This window comes from Hipposideros armiger, unplaced genomic scaffold (assembly GCF_001890085.2).
Source record: "Hipposideros armiger isolate ML-2016 unplaced genomic scaffold, ASM189008v1 scaffold_687, whole genome shotgun sequence".
Classification (NCBI taxonomy): domain Eukaryota; kingdom Metazoa; phylum Chordata; class Mammalia; order Chiroptera; family Hipposideridae; genus Hipposideros; species Hipposideros armiger.
In genome coordinates this window covers 791,440-807,239 of record NW_017732037.1, presented here as the reverse complement: position 1 = coordinate 807,239, position 15,800 = coordinate 791,440, and the positions used below count along the sequence as shown (strand labels likewise).

At 54.7% G+C, this 15,800-nt stretch overlaps 3 protein-coding genes across 10 annotated transcripts in view; 2 read left to right on the top strand and 1 right to left on the bottom strand.

Annotated features, from left to right (window-relative positions):
• Nucleotides 1-4,393, top strand: part of MSH5 (mutS homolog 5) — a 15,912-nt gene extending 11,519 nt beyond the window's left edge. The window contains exons 13-25 of the mRNA XM_019626666.1: nt 18-146; nt 447-519; nt 678-787; nt 1,010-1,090; nt 1,319-1,406; nt 1,624-1,813; nt 1,934-2,060; nt 2,496-2,645; nt 2,936-3,010; nt 3,212-3,355; nt 3,549-3,686; nt 3,843-3,916; nt 4,137-4,393. Of these exons, the coding sequence (XP_019482211.1) occupies nt 18-146; nt 447-519; nt 678-787; nt 1,010-1,090; nt 1,319-1,406; nt 1,624-1,813; nt 1,934-2,060; nt 2,496-2,645; nt 2,936-3,010; nt 3,212-3,355; nt 3,549-3,686; nt 3,843-3,916; nt 4,137-4,248 (1,491 nt within the window). The 3' untranslated portion in view covers nt 4,249-4,393. The remainder of the gene's footprint in view (nt 1-17; nt 147-446; nt 520-677; nt 788-1,009; nt 1,091-1,318; nt 1,407-1,623; nt 1,814-1,933; nt 2,061-2,495; nt 2,646-2,935; nt 3,011-3,211; nt 3,356-3,548; nt 3,687-3,842; nt 3,917-4,136) is intronic.
• Nucleotides 3,701-15,747, bottom strand: VWA7 (von Willebrand factor A domain containing 7). 8 transcript variants are annotated; one of them, XR_002122156.1, is made up of 18 exons: nt 15,350-15,404; nt 14,987-15,235; nt 14,379-14,660; nt 13,796-13,898; nt 13,067-13,177; nt 12,432-12,627; nt 12,139-12,308; nt 10,996-11,108; nt 10,653-10,769; nt 9,992-10,177; nt 9,379-9,511; nt 9,104-9,256; nt 8,908-9,000; nt 8,269-8,570; nt 8,052-8,191; nt 7,682-7,856; nt 7,358-7,585; nt 3,701-3,893 (listed from the first exon to the last, which is right to left on the bottom strand). XR_002122156.1 is itself a non-coding variant. In XM_019626663.1 (17 exons), the coding sequence occupies exons 2-17, from the start codon at nt 15,218-15,220 to the stop codon at nt 7,412-7,414; spliced, it is 2,682 nt and encodes an 893-aa protein (XP_019482208.1). In that variant the 5' UTR covers nt 15,221-15,235; nt 15,431-15,747; the 3' UTR covers nt 7,157-7,411. The 8 variants fall into 8 exon arrangements, 5 of the variants coding, with proteins under 5 accessions (XP_019482208.1, XP_019482209.1, XP_019482206.1 ...); XR_002122155.1 differs by lacking the exon at nt 3,701-3,893 and adding an exon at nt 6,115-6,700 and having other exon boundaries at nt 7,350-7,585; nt 15,350-15,403; XR_002122154.1 differs by lacking the exon at nt 3,701-3,893 and adding an exon at nt 6,115-6,700 and having other exon boundaries at nt 15,350-15,403.
• SAPCD1 (suppressor APC domain containing 1) lies at nt 4,784-6,605 on the top strand. Its single transcript, XM_019626670.1, is given in 5 exon segments — nt 4,784-5,147; nt 5,394-5,534; nt 6,034-6,049; nt 6,052-6,125; nt 6,211-6,605. Coding segments are annotated over 5 exon segments (747 nt in total). The 5' UTR covers nt 4,784-5,003; the 3' UTR covers nt 6,583-6,605.
• Nucleotides 15,748-15,800: the final 53 nt, after the last annotated feature.

Sequence of the window (15,800 nt, the reverse complement as noted above, 5' to 3'; positions counted from 1 at the left end):
GTCCATGTCTCCTACAGACTGTGTACAGTGCCCTGGGCCTGAGGGATGCTTGTCGCTCCCTGCCCCAGTCCATCCAGCTCTTTAAGGACATTGCCCAAGAGTTCTCTGATGACCTGCATCACATCACCAGCCTCATTGGGAAAGTGGTGAGTGGAAAGAAAAAGGCTAAGTCCCTGGGGACCTAGGGACAAGAGATGGGGTTGGAGAATGGAGAGTGACTGGGCTCTTGTGTGGAAGATGGGGAAGCATGGGGGACGTCGAGGTCAGCTGGATGACTAAAGAATGGGATGGTGAAAGGGGGCGGCAGGACTCAGGGGTGTGACTTAGAGGGTTAGGGTTAGGGTTAAAGCAGGGACTGCAGGGAGAACTGGGGCCCAAGAATTGGTGAGGAACAGGACCAAGCGATGGTGCTGAATGATAAATGACTGGACTTCTTGTCTCCTCAGGTGGACTTTGAGGGCAGTCTTAATGCAAATCGCTTCACAGTCCTCCCCAACATAGATCCTGAAATTGATGAGAGTAAGTGTTGGGTGTGTGGATGGGCCTGTGAACCCTGAAACATGGGCCTCCGCAGTGATGGGGTGCCATCCTTGGTAGGTGGCCACTACAACTGGGGATAATCAGCAACCTTGGCAGGAATCTTCATTTTGATATTCACGTGTCTTCCACCCTCCCAGAAAAACGAAGGCTGATGGGACTTCCCAGTTTCCTCACTGAGGTCGCTTGGAAGGAGCTGGAGAATCTGGACTCCCGTATTCCTTCATGCAGCGTCATCTACATCCCTCTGGTGAGGGCAGGAGGGTGGGTGTGACCTCTAGAGGTCTTTAGGGGAGGTAACAGGCTTAGGAAGGACACGTAGGTAGATAAGACAACTTCTGAGGAACAGGAGCACCTGCTGTGACTTTAGCTGCCTGAGGGACCATTGGGAATGCAAAGGACTCTTGCTCCCTCTAGGGAGAGAAGGTGCCCAGTACACCACTCTGCTCTTTCTCCTCTTTACTCTTCCCAGATAGGCTTCCTTCTTTCTATTCCCCGGCTACCTTCCATGGTGGAGGCCAGCGACTTCGAGATTGAGGGACTGGACTTCATGGTAAGACCTTCGACCTCTGTATGGAGGTGATAAGGAAAATGAATCAGCAGCTGATGAAGGGCCTTACCCCAACAGCACTACCCAAAATGGGATCTCTCTTCTGTAGTTTTACTTTGACCTTTATTAGCTCTGAGACAAAGGAGAAAGAAGTTGGGGTGAGGGTTTAGAAAGGTGGGAGAGGATGAGGACCAAGAGATGCAAAGCCCACAGCTTGAACCCTCTACCCAGTTTCTCTCAGAGGAGAAGCTACACTATCGCAGTGCTCGAACCAAGGAGCTGGATGCATTGCTGGGGGACCTGCACTGCGACATCCGGGGTGAGGAGAAGCAGAAGGTCGGAGCGGGGCGGGCAGCTTGGAGATGATTCCATCAGGCTCCTTTTCTTCCTGCTCTTGCACTCTCACTCTGATTGTGCGTCTTCTCTGAATGTCTCCGACTGTATCTGCAAGCCTATTTCCAGGTCCCTCTGGCCTCTTTGGCTCTCCTTCACGTTGCCGTGGAGCTGACCCCAGCTCCTCCCTCACCCACCCTCAGACCAGGAGACCCTGCTGATGTACCAGCTACAGTGTCAGGTGCTGGCGCGGGCGGCGGTCTTGACCCGGGTGTTGGACCTTGCCTCCCGCCTGGATGTCCTGCTGGCTCTTGCCAGTGCCGCCCGGGAGTATGGCTACTCGAGGCCCCGTTACAACCCCCAGCTCCTTGGGGTACGAATCCAGAATGGCAGGTGAGAACTGAGCGGGTAGAGGCATAGACATGATGGGCCTCAAGGCCCCATATTCTGGGGGCTTCATCCACCTGGATCCACAGACCATGTGTGAGGTACCTCTCCATACACTGCCTGCAGACATCCTCTGATGGAACTGTGTGCCCGCACCTTCGTGCCCAACCCCACAGAATGCGGTGGGGACAAAGGGAGGGTCAAAGTCATCACTGGACCCAACTCCTCAGGGAAGAGCATATATCTCAAACAGGTAGGAGAATCCTACTACACCCTGGGCCTCTGGCTTCTTCTCCGTCATCTCATCCCCCACCTGCCGGCCAACCCAGTCCCTGTAGCTCTTCTGCTATGTTCTGACCCTGCCTGGCATGAAGAGACCGTAATCCACAGCCTCTGCTCCTCTACCTCACATGTGCCATTCCCTACTTGAGGGAGAGCCATGCCCTAATAGATCTTTCCATGGCCTCAGTTCCCTTCCCCCACCTCTGCATAGGTCCGGGTCGTCCCCCGTGTGCCTTTGCCCACTCCCTGTCCCTCTGTACTGATTCTAAAGTGAGCAGATGGGGCTGTGATCATCTACTAAACTGTGTCTAGCCTCCCTTGAGCTATTATTCACCTCTCATTTTAGCCTCACCTTTACCTCAGCCCACGCCACCAGGCCCCAAGCCCTGTCTCCTCCCCTGTTCAGGTAGGCTTGATCACATTCATGGCCCTGGTGGGCAGCTTCGTGCCGGCAGAGGAAGCTGAAATTGGGGCAGTAGACGCCATCTTCACCAGAATTCACAGCTGTGAATCCATCTCCCTTGGCCTCTCCACCTTCATGATGGACCTCAACCAGGTCAAAGGGAAAAAAGAGAGGTGGGATTGGGGGAGGGGTAATGGGGAGGAGTTCCTTCCCTGAAAAATGATGAGAACAGGAGAAACATGCTCTCTGCGGCCTGCCGTCTACACTGGGGAACCTTTGAAGCCCTGCTTTGCACGCGGCACTGTGCACCTCTCCACTGAAGACTCTGCCACCCAGTAGGGTGGGCGCACGTACAAGCAGCTTCCTGCCCAGGCAGACTGGTCAGTGTGCTGCAGGCCTCCAATGCTAACGGAACTCTCCCTTGTCCGCCTGGTGCCCAGCAGGTGGCAAAAGCGGTGAACAATGCCACCCAGCAGTCTCTGGTCCTTATTGATGAATTCGGAAAGGGAACCAACACGGTGAGGGGAGAGACTGATGAGGAGCTAAGGAGGGGAACTGGAGGAGGATAAAGGAGCATGAGGGGGAGGCTGGCCCTCAGGAGCAGAATAGGGGTGTGTGGGCAGGAAGGAAGCAGAACGGCACGAGATGGGAAAGGCCAGGGCAGGTGGGGGGCATGTGGGCACCCGTAGCTCTGTACCCTCACCCCATCCTCTGCACAGGTGGATGGGCTCGCACTTCTGGCCGCTGTGCTCCGACACTGGCTGGCACTTGGACCCATGTGTCCCCACATCTTTGTGGCCACCAACTTTCTGAGCCTCATTCAGCTACGTCTGCTGCCACAGGGGCCCCTTGTGCAGTGTTTGGTGAGGACTCTAATCTAGCCCCCTGGGGCCCCTAAGCCAAGCTGGGGACTGTCTCCTCCATCAGAACAGGGGCTCCCTGAGCACAGAGACCATGTGCCTTCCCTTTTCGCACAGACCACAGGGACTTGCCAAAGGTTTCAGGGCTGGAAGCAGAGTGATGATGTCACACTGTCTCCTTTTATTCTCTTTTAAGACCATGGAGACCTGTGAGGATGGCAATGACCTTGTCTTCTTCTATAAGCTTTGCGAAGGTGTTGCCAACGCCAGCCATGCCTCTCACACAGCTGCCCAGGCCAGGCTTCCTGACAGACTCATTGCTCGTGGCAAGGAGGTGATGAGATAGATCCACGTGTCAACCACCTCTCTCAGAGCTCCCTTCCGCTGTCCCTGCTCCTCTAAGGGGCCTGGGTTTCTGGGCCCGTGGGATTTCCAATCCTTATTTCCTTTCTTCTTACCCAACTCCCCCGACCTTCCCTCCTGTTCCTAGGTCTCAGACTTGATATGTAGTGGAAAGCCCATCATGCCCGTCAAGGAGTTGCTGAAAGAGAAGCAAATGGAAAAGTGAGTGTGTGGTGACCCAATGTGTTCTTTCTAGTGTTGTCTGCAGTTCTTGTCCCCTTTCAGGGGTTCAGAGAGCCGCTTTGCCTTTTAATGACCCACTGTTTCTTTCTGAATCCCTAAGTCCTCAAGGTCCCAGCTTCCCTGTGCCACAGCCTCTCCCCTCTGCTCAGGAACTCGGTTACCCATTCCCCATAAAGCTCACTGTTCTCTCTCCCCTCAGCTGCCAGACATTAGTAGAGAAGTTTCTGAAACTGGATTTGGAAGACGCCAGCCTGGACCTGGACATTTTCATGAGTCGGGAAGTGCTGCCTGCGGCCACCACCATCCTCTGAGAGCCCTGCCTCGGTCCTCCTCCACTTTCCAAACGCCGCTGGGGTGTCATGCCCTCGTTGTCTCTTTATCTTCATCACACCCAGAGTTCTCAGTTTCCCTGGAAATTTTTGTTTCATATTAGGAATAAAGTTTATTTTGGAGAAAGTTATTGCTTCCTTAGACCATCCAAAACAAAGCAAGAGAATAGGAAAGAGATGAAACACCAAGCAGGAGTCCACAGAGGGGCCTGTCAGTCTTCATTAAAAATACAGTGACACTGGGCCAGCCGAGTGGCACGATGGTTAAGAACTGGCTTGGGATGCCAGAGGGCCCCGGTTCGGATCCCACATATGAGGGCCAGTGACATTGCCCTCTATAGCTGGGAAGAGTGCAATGATGGTGCCAGCTTGGGCCAGTGAAGCAACGTCCTCCACAACTAGACTGAAGAACAAAACGACAGCAGCTTGTCTGTTCCCCTACCCCCAATTCCCCAGCACTGTTCCCATCCCCCCAATGCCCCAATTAACAATCTTTAAAAAAAAAAAATAGTGACACTGCTGTAGGGAGCAGGGTTTCTACCCAGGGGGACTTCATGAGAACCAACTTCAACAGGCCCTACAAAAACAGACGAGAGGGAAGAGAGGAGCCCAGGGCAGGTGGCCTTTCCATGTATGTACCGGGAACTCCCAGCCTCAGATAGACACAGCAGGAAGGGCTCTGAGGCTGCAAGACTGGGTAAGACGGGAGGAGAGGGAGCAGCCCTCACCACCAGTGGATGTGGCTCCACCCTAACCACCTCAGGGCCATGGGGAGCCGCGGTCCCAGTGGGCTGCCCCTAGAGCAGGCCTCCTACATGGTTCTGCTACTACTGCTGGGGACAAGCCACCAAGACCCAGGGACCTGGAGCTTCTTCCTCTGGGTGAATATTAGTCCAACAGGAGGACCCAGGGGAAGCCCCTCTTCCTAGACCTGCCCCCGACATTCCTACTCGATTTCCAGGACTTATAAGTCTTCCTCACTGCTTCCCCTTGCCCCCCAGATCCTCAGTGGCCAGTCTGGGCTCACATTCAGTGACCAGACAGTGAACCCAAGCAGGGGTTCCGAGAAAGGCCAGGGCCCAGAGTCCTGTTAGAGTGACACAGCCTCTGCCTCTTGCATTCTCCAGCTGCAGAGGATGCAGGCTCTGGAGAGGGAACAAGATGCCCTGTGGCAGGGGCTGAAGCTGCTGGAGCATGGCCAGGTCTGGCTCGAGGGCTGTCTGAGGGAGGCACAGCAAAAGCAGCTCCGTCTGGGGGACCTTGGTGAGGTATGAGGCTGCCCCAAGGCGTACGGGGACAGGGAGCAGGGACGGATATGTGGACACAGCCTGACACCACCCTGGAAAGGAGAGAGTTAATGGGCAGGGATCATGAATTGGGAGCAGCATTGTAATGACAGGATGCCACCCAGTGTTAGGTTGGTGTTTAGTGTTGGGATTGGAGAAGGCTGGTCTGCATTCCATTCAGAGGAATGGGATGTGGATCACTCCATTGGCATGTGGGAGTGGCCTGGATTGTTCCAATGGATCATGGATGGACTCGGAGGATCCACAAAGAATAAGGAAAGGGGGTACTGTGCTGTTTGAGGGGGACGGAGGAACTGGACTGTTAAAGAGATGAAGTGGAGAGTATTGGATTTTCCCACCTGCCTTGGAGGGATACTGGGATGAGGGAATCTAGATGGTAAAGAACAGCCTGTGGTGATAGAAGAGTGGCAGACGGACCTCAAGTTTTCAGCACGTTGTCAACCTCCAATTTCTCCTTTAGAATTTTCTAACAGATTTACAGAACCTAGTGGCCCTTAGTTAGGCCAGATTCAAAAGGTGAACATCGGTTTGCAGAATCTGATTCAGGGGAAGGTGAGTTTATTGTTTTTGGTTTAGACTTTTGGGAAGTTGTGGTAGAGAGGGGGCTTGGGGTCAGCACTGGTTTAACAGAGAAGAGTGAATATCCTCCCCTGGTCTCCCCATGTCCCTTGAACAGGCTAGTTCCTGCGCCAGCCAGGACTGGCAGGGAAGGCCAAGGAAGCAGAACTTGTGGCAGCAACAGGTAAACTGGAGGGGAGGGGGTTGGGCAGAGCACAGATGCCCAAACTGTTTCTCTCCAGGGGTTATCAGGATGGCAGAAAGAAGTCATTCAGCCAAAAGGGGAGATGGCTCGGCCGGGCAGCCTCAAGGGGCAGAAGCCTCCCCAGCGTCTAAAGCCTCCTCTCATTCCACTCAGTTAGTGACAGAAGAGACTGAGTCAGAACCCCCAGCTTCCTTATTCTGCCTCTTGATTCAACAGCTAAATGGCTCCAGGGCGTGGGTCAACTGAAGTCCAAACATCTTGGTGTAAAATTTCTTCTCTGCTCCTGAAAACTTTCATCTTCTTGGCATCTTACATCCTCACTCTCCTGTATGATGTGCATAAATGATCTTTCTTTGAAATCCCTCTGGGAAGAAGACACGTTTATTGGGTTTGGTTCCCACCAGGGTTAGGGACTGTTGCCTTACAGCCGATTCCAAGACCACCCCCTCTGCATTAGCCCCTGACCCTATTAGTCTTGAGAGAGTGTCTCGGTATGACCGAGGCCCGGTGGAATGATATCGGTAAAGCTCTCTTAGGGGGTGTCTCGGTATGACTGGGACCTGATGGAATGATATCAGTTATCTCCCCTGGGAGGACACAGTAACAAGGTGTCCTGGGGCTATGTGGTGATGTATGAAGGCATAGCATTTGTTGGAATACAATGGGATGGGTTAATGGAAAACAGCCTTAAGGCACACAATTACACACGGTTACTAATTTACAGCAGTTTTACTTCTTTGAAAACTCTCAAATAAAAACCGTGCGCTGACCCGATTCGGGGCTCAGTCTTCTCTGGCTGAGTCCCTTGGTCTCGCTCTTATCTTACTTTTGTCTCTTTTTCTTATTCAATCTGTGTCGCCCCTCTCGAGTCCCATTTGCCCTTGCCACGCAGGATGTGACAAGGGACAGTGCATTGTGGGAAAATCTGGCTATGAAAAGAGAAGGGACAAGTGCACCAGAAGGAAAACCTCCAGCCCAGCTAGTGAGAAGTAGGGTCCCAAGGCCCATGTTACCTGCTCACCAATGGAGTAAGATTGAAAATAGCGCTGGAGATCCCTCCTCCTAGGGGCTGTTGTCACCAGGAGGCCAGGCCTAGGAGGAGCAGCACCCCTCCAACTGTGCCCCACCAGAGGTTGCCTGCCAGCCCTCCTCCAGCCCTGCCCCAAGTCACCAAAGGGGAGGGACGCAAAGCAGGGCTGGCAGTGGTGAGGAAGGGGCCAGATGAGTGGGCAGGGGCAGCGCGCTGGTCCTGTGGATTAGAGCGAGACACTGTCAGGGTGTCTGCATCCAAATTAAGCCTCCTCTTGCCCTGCCTACCCTGCGATGGAAAGTGGGGGCGCCTCACCTGTGGGGCCGGGGCCAGCACCAGGAGCCGGAGGAAGGCATAGGTCGGGGCCACTGGGCTGGCTTCTCGACCCGTTGCAGTCACAGTCACCGTTACCACGGAGTCTGGGGCGACTGAGTCTGGGACCTCCAGCCACAGACGCCCCCAGGCGGATTCATTCTGTTCCAGGCGAACCCTGTAGAGTGGATACAGATGTCCGGCTGAAGCCCCAGGCTCCGAATAGCGGAGAGTCAAGGGGCGGAGCCAAGCGCTGGAGGAGGCGCCAATCGGAAGGGGCCAGGGGCGGGGCTTAAAGGGCGTGACTCAGATCCCCTCACCCCGGAACCGGAAGGTGGGGACAGAAGGAAGCAGGACCGCTCCGCGGCTTCACCTGGAGAGGTTGGAAGTGAGAGCGAAGCTGGAGTTGACAGATGTCCTAATATCGAGATCCTGAGGGCCAGAGAAGCTGGCGATGCGGAGGCTGAGCGGGACCTTGCTGCCCGGGGCCAGGATACCCGGGGGGCCACTGAGCTGAGGAGGAGAGCGGGTCAGAGACGGACCCTCCCTGCTCCGCCTAGCCCCAGCCACACCTTCCCCTAGTGTCTCACCTCCAGAAGGACGGGGACCACCATGCAGGACTGGGGGGCCGCCCGGTGCAGGTCCCGTCCTCCTCCGTCCTGGCCGATCAGCTCCAGAGAGAAGGGTCCAGCGGCAGACAGAAGCATGGGCGGTAGCGAGGCAGCCAGGAGGCCTCGCTCCCGGGGTCCCTTTGGCACCAAAGGCACCCGGCCCAGCTCGGGACCCTCAGGGACCCCTCGAAAAACGACGTGGGAGAAATGCGGCAGAGGATCACCAGGGTTGCCTCTGGAGCCCAGCCCTGTCACTTCTACCAGCAGCTGGGTCTGGAGACCTGGGACAGGGGAAGGGCGGGGAGGACAGTGGTCTGCGTGAGATTCGCAGACAAGGAGAAAAGAATGAACGGCTTTCAGAATAGGGGCTACCTCTGGGGAGTACCGATGGGGAAAAGGGGTTTCCGCTGAGGAGCATTGAGGGAGTTCTGGGGTGCTGGAAATATTCTAAATCTTGAACTGAGTGATGGTTACATGGGTGTATTATATGAAATCCATCCAGCTGTACACTTAAGTTTAGTGTGCGTTGTATGTAAATTTTAATTCAATAGAAAGTTAAATATACATAGAATTTTATAAATATAAAGGTAATGAACAAGTTCAGGGGAATAGATGTACCTGCAACTGGATGAGTCAGGGGGTAGAGGCCAGGGTGGGGGCCATCCTCCATGGGGACCCCAAAGTAGAAGAGGAAGTCCAGGGAGGTCTGGGCTGAGGAAGATGAAGGCAGACCTTCCTGAGATGAATGTAACTGACATTGCTGTCTGAGCTCTATAGTCTCCGCTTCCCTTCCCAGGAATATCGCCCTCCTTACCTTGCACTCTTACCCTGGGGTTGCCCTTGGCTGTGACCTGGATCTCCCAGGTCCCTGTCTGGGGGGGGTCATTCATTGTCACCATCCAGAACTGCCCAAAGTGACGAGTGTGACCTAGAGGCCCCTGGCCTTCCTCCTGGCCCTGGGAGACCCCTGGGTGGGGGTGGGGAGCAAGAGATTGTTACATGAATCAATTCCTTTCCCTTTACATCACTTCTCATTCTCCATTATCAGTTCTTCCCTCTGCCTTGAGACACACACACACACGGAAGTACCTTCAGGGTTTCTGATCCAGAAGCTGCTGACCTCTCCGTGGATCCGGACTGTGACCCTCTGGAGCAGTCCATCCACACTGAACACAAGTGGCCTCCCAGGCACCACAACAGGAGGTTCCAGAGGAAGGGTCACCTTGAGGGATGGGCAGGACCAAAATATGGCAAGAAGATAAGGCACGGAATGAGGTGGAAACAGGAGAAAGGTGGAGACAGAAAGAAACTAAGTCACACCTGGAGAAGGGATACAGTGAGAGGGGCATAGGACTAGGGATGAAGTTATGGTCAATGACAAAGTTGGAGGCAAGGGATTAAGGATGAGTCAGTCATTTCTTGTCTCCCCTTAAAGCATGGCAGGACTTCCTGTGGTAGCTCCAAAGATAGAAAATTGGAGCCTAATATTGGGGGGGGGGCAGTATTAATATAAAAGGAGCATTGTGGATGGTGGGTGGCCATGGATTTCAGAGGGAGAGAAACTTCCCCACCCTTCTGACACCCTACTGGCAACACAGCAGTGAGAGCCATTCCCGTTTTCATATAAGAAAGAGAAATGCAATGTCACGCATCCCCTTAGTTCTGAGTTGAAAGCATTGGTCCCTCTGTCCCCTGCACTTACCAGGTCAGCCATGCTGTCCCCAACAATAGCTGCCACATCCTGAATGTGCTGATCTTTGGTGAAGATCACATCTCCTCCAGAGGCCAGGGCCACCACTTCATATGGCTCGAAACGCAGAGGGGATAAAACCTCACGTCGAGCTCGGCCCTGACCCCTTGATGGGTCTTCAGTCACCAGGAATGTTACCTGTGTCCAGCAGGAAGGCCAGTACTTGAGACGTCCATGGGCCATTTACCATTGTAAATGAGGACCACCTGTGCTCCGGCTTTCCACAGAGCTCACAATTAGTGCTCAGGTCTCTGGCTGCTACACAGGGGCTCCCCATGACACAGCCTCCGGCCTTTAGTTAATGGTTGCCACTCTGTTGTAACTGTCACCATATGTTATCCACATAGCGGTTACTGGCAACTAGATTTCCAGTTCTTCAAATGGGTTATTGGGGGCAGGTTCAAAAACGAATTCAGCATCATTAAGGGTAGGGCCTCCCACTCTTTAGTATTGTTTAAGGGATCAGGAATGTTATACTCATTGTCCACTTCTCCCACCCGATGCCAAGGCTGGTGCAACCACCATCGTGCAGTGGGACCTTGTTAGGAGATTGTCACAGGGTCTCCTGCATCCCTGGGTGGCTAACACTGGGTCTCCCATCAACTATGCTTACTCTGCAGCGCTGCTCCCGAGTCAGGGATTCCACCCGGTTGGTGAGAAAGGCATCCTTGGGGGAGGCGTCAGTGAAGACGAAGATGTCTGAGAGTGGAGGTGTGTGCAGCAGGGCTAGCTGGCAGGGAGGGAAAGGACTGGTATTAAAAATGGTGCCAGCAGGGGATGGGTTGAGCAAAGAGGGCAGAGTAGAAGGCAATATGGCCCTGGAACCCTGGAGTGAAGCTAGTGGGACCAGGCTCTGAAGGTGGGATGGGGGGTGGGGTCCGAAGGAGGCTCTAGCTCCCCTTGGTGGTGGGGCCTGAGAAGTGGGGAAGACGAAGGGAAGGGGGGGCAGGGCAGACCTCCAGGGCTGACAGGCACATCTCAGGCTCATCTCCACCCCCCAAGGCATGGATCTCATTGAGTTGTTGCCAGAAGCTGTCGGGGTCACTGGTTGTAAAGACAGGGCCAAACCCTGGGGAGGGGGAAAGGAGGTTGAAATGAGTAAGGGGAGAGCTCCCCTCATTCCTACCCAGTCAGGGGGCCCACTGTGCTCTTTGGCTGGACAAGTATTGAAATAACAATATTCCTTTATATTTCTATGGGCAGGACAGGGCAGGGGCAAGGTACCGCTGGTGGGAAGGTGGCGCTCATTTCCTTAATAAAATGGCAGTACTTCCTGTGGTCCTGAGTGGGCCTTTCTGGGTATGCATGTAAGTATAAAAAACAACTGGGACCTCAGTTTCCTCACCAGAAAAGTCAGAAATAATCGTACTTACCTCAGAGGGTTATGGGAGGACTGAAGGAGTTGATTTTGTAAATGTTAGAATAGTGCTTTGACACATAAGTGGCTAAATTCTTAATTACTCATTTATTCATATCTTCACCAAATATGTGATAAGCCCTATTAAACGCCAGCTACTAGGAGATTTATGCAGCAAATCTGACTCAAACCCTGCTGTTATGGAATTCTTCATCCTACAGGCATTTTATTTGATGATCATTTCAACCCTGGAAGATAGGCAAGATAAGGCTAGTAGTGACCCATTTTACAGATGATGAAATTAGGCAAAGAGAGGCTAGATGACCAACCTAAGGACACACAGTAAGACTGGTCGATCCAGGCCAGGTTGTCTCTGACTTCCAGTTCAGTGGGGAAAGGAATACCTTGTAACTGTTCCAAACACTTCACAGAGGCCTAAACCACCAACACCCATCCTCATCTCAACCTCTAACTACAGGAAATGGAGAGAATTGAAAATGACTTATTAGCACCAAAGCCTAAGAAAGCAGAAGCCATCTGCCTAAGCATGGATCATAATTAAACCCATATGTAAAGTGTTGCCATTTTGGAGGCAGTGGAAGAAGAAGTTGGTTATTTCTTATATGCACACAGGAAAGGCTCACTCAGGACCATAGGAACCACCATGAGGACCACTGCCCCACCATTAACCCCTTGCCCTGGACTTTCCTTTCTTCCACTATCCTGGCCAGACTACAGTTACCTGGGTCATGAAAAGGCACCAGGACATAGTGGGCCGGCTCCATGGGGCTGCCCCGTCGCTGCTCCACAATGCGGCGAGCCTGGATTTTGGCAGCGTTGATCTCCTCACCCATACTGCCTGTGGTGTCCAGGACGAAGCTTAGGCTGGAGGCTGGGGTGATGTCCAGCAGCCTGGGGAGCAGGACAGAGACACAGTGAAGGGTCTGCACATTTGTTCCCAGCACCTGGCTTCTATTCTCAGCTGCCCCAGGAGCACCTACCCGTTAGGGAGCCCATGTCCAGGAGGCCACTCACCTGGAGAAACCCCTGTCTCCCAGGCGGCTTCGCAGGAGGCTGAAGGCCTGAATGGAGGCCAGAAGGGCCAGTTTTGCAGCCTGGAGGTGCAGCATGTGGTGGGGGGAGAAGCCTGGGGACGTGCTATCCTTGTTGATGCCTCCTCGTGGTGGCTGGGAGCTGCTCTGGTCAAAATGGCCCCCATGGCTACATTTTCCTGGGTTGGGAAAAGGGATCTGGAGGGTGGAGGTAAAAAAAAACAACCCACTGCCTCCTAAGAAAATGGGGCCCTTTCTGACCTGGCCTGCCCCTCTCACTGATCGGCAAAGGATCAGCAGGAAGTGATGACATTTTGTGGAGGGCAAATCTGGAGGGGTCAGTCACACAGCACATGATGGGTCCTCTGAGCCCTCCAGTCAGTCCCCAGGAGGTGCCCTCGGGCAATGGAGAAGTCTTATTAGCTGAGCAAGAAGCTGCTCCCCACCCCCAACAAATCATGACCACCTCAGGGGCCTTCATCCACCCACCCTATTCCCAATATCCTCTCCTTACAGAAAGTGGGGCAAGGGCCTAGAGGACTGAGATCCCTCAGGACAGGGTCAGGGCAAAGGAGGTCACTTTCTTCCCTTACTTCTGGGGGCTTTCCTGTCTGGTACCTGGAGGCTTGGAGGGAAGAGTTCCAAAGTAGCCCGAGGTGAGGAGTGTGTAGCCCAGCAAATTCCCAGGGCAGCTCAACTTGTCACAGTCGGAGCAGGTGTGATCTCCCACTGGGAAGAAAGGGCCGAGGTCTGGAACCCAAGATTCTGCTGCTCCTGACCCTTATCCCTGTCCACCCAAACTTCTTCAGCTTTTCCTCCAAGTTGGAATAAGGTGAAAGCCCACAGGTTGCCTTCATAGGTACCCTTCTAGGCTTTCTGAACTAAAACCTGGAGTTCATGGGCTGGTGCTGAATATTTGAGACTGGGACGGTGCTAGAAAAGCCAGAAGTGTGGGGACCAATCCTGTGGGGATTGTGCCCTCTGTGAGTTGTGGACAGGAAGTGAACTTGTAATGGACAAAAGGCAGCTTCTGGGTCATTGTTCAGTTGGAAGGCTGAGGGAACTGTGAGAGAAAGCCCTGTGAGAGCCACTGGGGGTGGAAGCCGACTGAAACAGAGAGAACTCAACTGAGGTCTGCATACTACTCCTGGCTGTCCTTCCCTGTGTGACTTCAGGGAAGCCTCCAAACTGACCTGGCCTTTGGGTAAGCTGGGAGACCTCACAGGTCGTTCCAGAGATGAAGCGGTGTCACATCCTATCTGACCTCTGGATATGATATGGTAGCTGGGTGGGCTGAAAAGAGGTGGCTCTGTGGGCATCCCCCAGCCACTGGGGTCATGGCCATACCTTGTGCCAGGTTCCCGAGCTCTTGCCGTGGCCAGAGGAGGTGAGGGTGTGGCTGCTTCTTCCCCATTTCCACCCAGTTGCTGTGACTGTAGAAATCCTGGTCCCAGGGAAAGGAGGAGAAAGGAAACAAGGCGCGAGTCTGTTCTCACAATCTCCAGCCCTAGCTCACCACTCCTTTGAGTTCCCCACCGGGAAAGCCACCTCACACCCTTACTACTCCTGTCAGACACCCCCAAGGCCCCTCCACTGCTCCCTTCCTGTTGCCCAGGCCAGAGCGTCACGAAGGTGGAAATCTCCCAGTGTTTCTCCCCATCTCCTCAGGTCCAACCACAGGTCTTTCAGTGGCCACCTCTGACCTCAGCGCCTTCCTCTCTCACCCTCACTGCTCTGCAGCTGCAGTGGGATCCCCGCTGTTCCCACAAGGAAGTGGTGCCAGTTTGGAGGTGGGGAGTAGGGAGTAGCCTCATGGCCTTTGGGGCAGTACCCCAATCCCTTCTAGAGCAGGGGCTCAGGAGGACCATCTGGGGCACAGAAAGGCTGGCAATGAAAAGCCCTCTGACCATTACCCAAACTCTGTTCTCACCTGCAAGGCATGGAGTGCAGCCCCCAGGCGCTGGCGGGCCAGGGTGTTGTCAAAGGCTCTGGCTGCCACCACAGCCTCCCGAAGAGCCCCCACCAGGCGTGTTCGTCCCTGGCCCAGCCTCTCAGCATCAAAGTGCTGGTCAGGGTCGTTCTTGGAAGTTGGCAGGAAGTCCTGGGCTGCATTGGCACGAGACACCTCGCCTAAGGCTGCTCGGAACCGCCGGGAAGAGGACCCAGGTCCAAAGTAGGCCGCAAAGAGGTCATCGGCGAGGAGGGTGCGGCCCTGAGAGAGTGGTAGGGGACAGGAGCCCCAGGGAAGCTTTTGAATTGGGCCATTGTCCCCATTTCCTCAGCAACTGGCACTCAAGGCTGGGTGTGGAAGGAATTGAGGGTGCTGGCCCTATGAGGGCGGGGCAATCCTGGACCTTTCTAAGGACGGGGGACTCCTGATTTCAGGACCAAGGCTCCTGCGTGTTGTTGCAGCAGAGGGTAGAGACTGGAGGGAGAAGGAAGGGTCCCTTCTCTTGGCAATCAGGGCAAGGAGGAGTGGTCCCAAGGGATGGGGCAATCTGGCTGGGATGTGACATGACAGGACCAAGGGACGCTCACCAGGAAGTCCTTAAGACGAAGAGGGGGGCGACTTGAGGGCGGCTGCTCCAGGAAGAGCTGCAGAGTGATGTTGAGAGCCGCCTCCTCAGTCAGGTCTTGGTGGGTGATGGAGCTGGGGGCAGCCAGGAGGCTCCAGATGTTGGGGAAGAAGGCAGATGTGGGGGGCAGCAGAAGCTGCAGCAGCAGTAGCGCTGAGGGGCCCAGGTGGGATAGGGGCACGTTGGTGGGGAGCATAGCTGAGACATGGACCTGGGGGACAGAAAGCTCTCAAGGGAGGAGGAAAGAGTGGCAATTCCAGGGCGTGTCCAGCTGTCTCCATGAACACCTGCTTGGACCCCTTCTGCCTTGCCTCAAGTACCTTACCTGCTCCAGGCCGGAGCTCATCCCCCAGGATCCATCTCCCCACCCAGTCTGACACCCCCAGGCATAGGAAGTCTCCCCTACCTGGTGGCTGGATCTCCAGGCAGGGCTGCAGGGCGAGGCGTCACAGGGCACTTAGGTCAGGGTTATAATTAACCTGAGCAGGACTCGGGGGAGGAGGACGGAGGCCCAGCAGGCCTGGGGCAGAACTTCGGCCTCTGGCCCCCCGCACTCATGCCTGCCCGAAGCCACAGGCAGCAGCCTGCAGCAGGGCGGGCCTCCCCTGGCTGCAGTGTGGAGGTGAGTGAAGAGGCAGGAGGAATGGAGCCAGCAGCGCAGCGTGACTCAGGCCTGGCCGGGTGCCAGGGACAGGCCCAGGCGGATGCACCTCTGCCCACCAGGGCCTGGTGCCTCGCCCAGCCAGCAGCCCTCCCATTGCTCATACCGGCTGCCA